Raw genomic sequence first — 5,246 nt, 5'->3', positions numbered from 1 at the left:
ATTTTCTTTAATGAAAATACACACTATCCTACATCTAAATGGCATATTTAATTATACCAATATCAATTTGAAAGCAATTTTATTGGTTGGATTGCTTGAAATAATACTTTGGATTGCCAAAATACCAACGCACACAAATTTAAATAAACACAAAAATACAATTAAAATTATGATCAAAACAGTGTGTTGCTCAAAAGAGCGTTGCATTTGACCTTTATTTAAATTTAATCAACTATTTTCACAGTTTCCTGATTATACATGCATCTCCAAGGTTAAAGAAATCTAAATAATAAAGTTTTACATGATTTTCAGACAACATTCGCGTTTCCTAAATCTGTACAATGAAACTAGTATGACCCTCCGCGCTTTCCGTCGTTCCCACAACAAACTTCAAGTTGAGTCGCGAGCGTTTTTTTAGAAATCAAAAGCGGACAGCCATTCTCACGTAAGCTACTGCAGGATGTTACGTTTCACTAAAACAACAGTGTGCACAGTTTTGTGAATACGTTACGTTTATTGAACTTAAACGAGCTTAACTACTTTCTGTTTACTCTCTTGGGCGGTTTTAATGTGTCAGAAGCTGAATTTCGATAAACATCTCGTCAGTGCTTGTAAGTGTTAGTAAGGGCGTGTGTCAGTTACTTTCGCTTGTGAAGTCCGTTTTAAATCACTATTTTATGTCATTTAGATGCTGGAGTGGCTGTCACACCGTCTGAAATGGATTAAATCATGCCGATGGAGGAACAGAGCTGGTGTGTACTGATTTCTGTTATAATGTGTTACTATTTGAAAGTGCTTTCTGTCATTATTTATTCCCTCTTGTCTCGTTACAAACCGGCATGCTGTTATTTTCCCGTCCATTTGAACGCAAAATTAATTTTGAGGAATGTTTACCCAGCTCTTTGCATCAGTTATTCAGTTCCAGCTCTGGAGAAGAGGAGGGCTCTAGAGAGAAAGGTGTGCTCTACAGATGGCAGGGCTATTTCTGCAGGGTGACCCCAGAGAGACTGCTGCTGTCCAGGCCAGTGCTTCATGCTGCACTGGGGACTTTACATGGACTTCTGCTGACAGAAGGTCAGAAGCAAGCTGTAAATGAAGATGAAATGACCGCATAATTCAGTTGCATACTGTTGTAGTGAAGAGTTTACATGCACCTTGCAGAATCTGAAAAATCTGGGATTAAAAAAAAATAAATAAGAAGGATCTTAAAAATTGCATGTTTTTGTCAGTGCTGTATGATTTTGAGATCCATCTTTTCACCGTAAGGACAATTGAGGCACTCATCATAACACAACAGTCGCAAAAGTTTTGGACATTCATTGATGCTCAAGAAAGTAACATGAGGAAAGAGAAATATTTTTGAAGTTGATGATCAGGGTACTTTTTCTTATTTTACCTTTTGGGAAACATGTAAGTATCTAGTTTAACTTCTGAAAGACAGTATTAAAATATGAGCTTTAGACAGAATAAGAAAAACGTACACAACTTTTTTAAAGTTTACAGATTCTGCAAGGTGTATGTAATTTATACGTCATAGGATAAAATTGATCTTTTATAGTTTTTCATTTAATTTATTCCTCTGAGATATATTAGTTGAGTTTTTGTTTTGTAACAAATCAGTAAAATTTTACATTTTCATGGCTGTGTTTCACCCTCTTCTGGCCCCTTAAATATGTTGTTTTAATCTGCAGGAAATTGTATTTTCTCATTAATTTTCTATTTAATTTAATTTATTTATTTAGTAATAGTACCAATCCTTCTTCCTGACTGAAGACTGATCTCTTGGTCTCTTGGACAGTACTGTATAATTGTCAAACATGTTTCTCTCCCAGATGGGCATGTATATAATTTTGGCGAGCAGCCATGGAAACGAGTCGAATCTCAGCCTGCCGGCCCTGTTATAGAGAGCGCCCTGAGCGGTCAGCGTGTGATCTCTGTGTCAGCGGGCAGCTATCACTGTTCTGCTGTAACGGAGGATGGCCTCATCCACATGTGGGGGGAGAACTCTCATGGCCAGTGTGGCGTCTCTGGAATGGACCAGGTACCCAGTCCCACTCCCGTTAATGTGGTGGATGGCGAGATCCATCCTCCGCAACTGGTCCAAGTCCTGAATGTAGCCTGCGGAGCACAGCACACTCTGGCCCTGTCAAGAAAGCATGAGGTGTGGGCATGGGGTAGTGGCTGCCAGCTGGGACTAGTCACCAATATATTCCCGGTATGGAAACCCCAGAAGGTGGAGCATCTTGTGGGAAGATATGTGGTTCAGATTGCTTGTGGTGGGTTTCACAGCCTGGCTCTGGTTCAGATTCTTTCTCCCCCAGAGGACAGTCAGCAAGCTTGGGATAGATGTGGGCAGTGTAAGCAGAGCCTTTACACCATGACTGACAAGGATGACCATGTTGTTATCTCTGATGAGCATTACTGCCCACTTGGAGTGGAACTGACTGATTCTAAAGAAGGTCGAAGGTCAGGACAGAGTTCTCCAGCCCAGACACCACAAAGCAAAAACTCCTCACCCCACTTCGAAGTATCCCCGTTGACCTTGAAGAACATCTGCGAAGACCCAGGTTTTTCAGTCAGATCTCAGCAAAATACAACAAGCCAGGAGTCTCAACCAGTCCCTGCTTTATCTGAAACCGGACATGCACGTCTACGACGAACCAAAAGCAATCCCTACCCTGATGAGCAAGCTCTGACAGACTACCTCAAAAGAATTTCAGATCAGACCCTCGCTGAGCAGGCCGAGGCCGCCTCTTTGGGAGGTTCCCATCCTCCGAGCCGTCAGTCGTCACTTACATGTCCTTTCCGATCAGACCAAAGTGATGAGCTTACACTACGTCCCTCTTCACCAGCACTGAGTCGAACTGATATCAGATACAGACAACGCTGTGCATCAGATACTGTCACAGACCGGAAACACTCTCTCCATTTAATACCAACACTGGATTCCACTTCTGATGATTCTTCACTGCACTCAAGTGTGGATGGAGGCGTTTGCATCAGTGACCACGTGGTTAGCAATGGATGTTTATTTGAGTCCTGTGAGGAGGGAGGAGAGGCAGCTGGAATGGACTTCTGTCCAGCAGATCCTCTTCAAGTCAAGAAGAGCACCAGTCTGATGGACATCACGTTAGAGGACGCTGAAGCACGTAATCGCAGAGGGTCTTTACCTGGCTTCTCTCCAGGTATTGTGAACCTCAAAGTTTATTTGAAAAATATGTTTATAAAATATTAAATCAGGAGCTAATATAACATTTTATTCATTCTACATGAGTGTGTTGTCTTAATCAACCAATCAGGGCTCAACAATAAGTTGTTTTCTTCTAAAGTTTAGATTTTAGTTGCCCAGCCAACATTTTAACTTGCTAATCATCACAAAATATGACTTTTGTTTTTAGTTGGGCGTTAGCCAACTGGATATTATTATAGTGGTGAGAAATGAGCAGAATTTGCAAAACCAATGTAGAAATGCAAGAAAACAAACAAACATTTAAATTAGCAAAATAAATGAATGTACACATTTCAGTAACCATGCAGTAAATTTTTCATCAACTGGCTTCAGCTTGCCATCCATATTGTTGAGCAATGGTAAATCAAAAATTAGGTTTTGATATATTTATGGTAGGAAATTTACAAAATATCTTCGTGGAACATAATCTTTACTTAATATCCTAATGATTTTTGGCATAAAAGAAAAATCGATAATTTTGACCTATACAGTGTATTGTTGGATATTGCTACAAATATGGCCATGCTACTTATGACTGGTTTTGTGGTCCAGGGTCACATATGACCTGCCAAATACTATGTACTTTATCTTGCTACTTTAACTTGCTACTATTTAAATCATATGCATTTTTTATGCAAAACACTTTCACTTGCAGAAGAAATGAATCGACTGCACACAGGGTATTTCTACAATGGCATCGGTTACTGAAAGCTTTACTTTTGCATGATGCTGCATCCACATTGATCGTAGTTCCAAGAGCACTGTCATATTGGTCAGCGAGACAAAAAGTTACCGAGTGCACTTTTAATTGATAGTTCACCCAAAAGTGAACATTGTGTTATCATTTACTCACCCTCATGTTGTTCCAAACCTGTATGACTTACTTGCTTACACTTTATTTTAAGTTGTCCTTGTTACAGTGTAAATCTACATTTACTGAGTATAATTAATTAACTACATGTACTTACCATATAGGTAGGATTAGGATTTAGTGTTACTTGCATGTAATTATGCATAATTTATTGTTATTATAATAGTAAGTACATGTAACGTGCAACAAGGACACTTGCCACTTATTTTATTCTTTAGAACACAAAATAAGATATTTTGAGAAGTGTTTTTGTCTATACAATGGAAGTTAAAGGTCACCAAAACTGTTTAGGTTCCAGGTTTAAGTAATTTTTTACAGGGATTACAGAATTATTATTTTGGGGTGAACTCTCCCTTTAAAAACTTAAGGTTGTAGAAATTCAGTTTATTTAGTTGGTTATTTGCATGAAGAGTATTTTTAATAAGCTGTTGAATTTCAGTGTCACCTTCTGGCAGTCATCGAACCAACCATTTAAGAGCTGTAGTAGGTGCCAGGACTACTACTACTACCTCAGAATGCAGAAATCTCCTTCCTTCCCTCTACACTGAGGTGTGGAGTTGGGGGAGGGGCCAGGAAGGTCAGCTAGGTCATGGAGACTATTTGCCCAGGTACATTAGAGCCCTCATAAACACATAAGTGTTTTGTTTGTTTAACTGTTCATGTCCTTGACCACAGTGCATGACTGGAAACATATTTTGGTTTTCCTCCTACAGGTTACAGCCTCTCTGCATCAAGAGCTTAAGTAAAAAGGAAGTTGTCAAGATCACTGCTGGAGCAAATCACTCATTGGCACTGACAGCTCAATGCCAGGTAGAGAGGGACTTCAGAATATTTCTCCTTTCGATTATAGACTGCAACAGTGTCTTCAAAATTCTTCAGTAAGGCGTTTTAGGCCTGAACTGATTCATTGCATCTTTTTTATATTTTTGTATGTATATTTTTGCTAAGTACAAGACTGTATATTTATAAGGAAATTACTACTGTAATAATCCCTTAAAGCCTTGCAAGTGATGTAACAGCAGCCTGAGTCTCATTTCTGTCATTTTAAATGTTTTTTTTTTTTTAATATCAGAAAACTGTAGTATTGCATTTGAATGGGATTGTTTGATTTGTAAAAACTTTAAGTAGGTACTAGGTAGCTAGCTA

General features: G+C 38.9%; 1 protein-coding gene across 4 annotated transcripts; it reads left to right on the top strand.

The window, feature by feature from the left end:
- The first annotated feature begins 382 nt into the window (after positions 1-382).
- LOC107738108 (alsin-like) lies at positions 383-5,006 on the top strand. Of its 4 annotated transcripts, XM_016549795.1 has the most exons (7): positions 383-445; positions 578-611; positions 689-752; positions 899-1,074; positions 1,833-3,185; positions 4,540-4,708; positions 4,814-5,006. In XM_016549795.1, exons 3-7 carry the CDS (start codon positions 730-732, stop codon positions 4,980-4,982), a joined length of 1,890 nt encoding a protein of 629 aa, XP_016405281.1. In that variant the 5' UTR covers positions 383-445; positions 578-611; positions 689-729; the 3' UTR covers positions 4,983-5,006. The 4 variants fall into 4 exon arrangements, with proteins under 4 accessions (XP_016405281.1, XP_016405283.1, XP_016405280.1 ...); XM_016549797.1 differs by lacking the exon at positions 578-611 and having other exon boundaries at positions 405-498; XM_016549794.1 differs by having other exon boundaries at positions 405-611.
- Positions 5,007-5,246: the final 240 nt, after the last annotated feature.

Source organism: Sinocyclocheilus rhinocerous, unplaced genomic scaffold (genome assembly GCF_001515625.1).
Source record: "Sinocyclocheilus rhinocerous isolate Xijiao unplaced genomic scaffold, SAMN03320098_v1.1 scaffold1365, whole genome shotgun sequence".
Classification (NCBI taxonomy): Eukaryota; Metazoa; Chordata; class Actinopteri; order Cypriniformes; family Cyprinidae; genus Sinocyclocheilus; species Sinocyclocheilus rhinocerous.
Note: the sequence above shows the minus strand (reverse complement) of the source record. Positions and strands in the feature narration are given on the sequence as shown.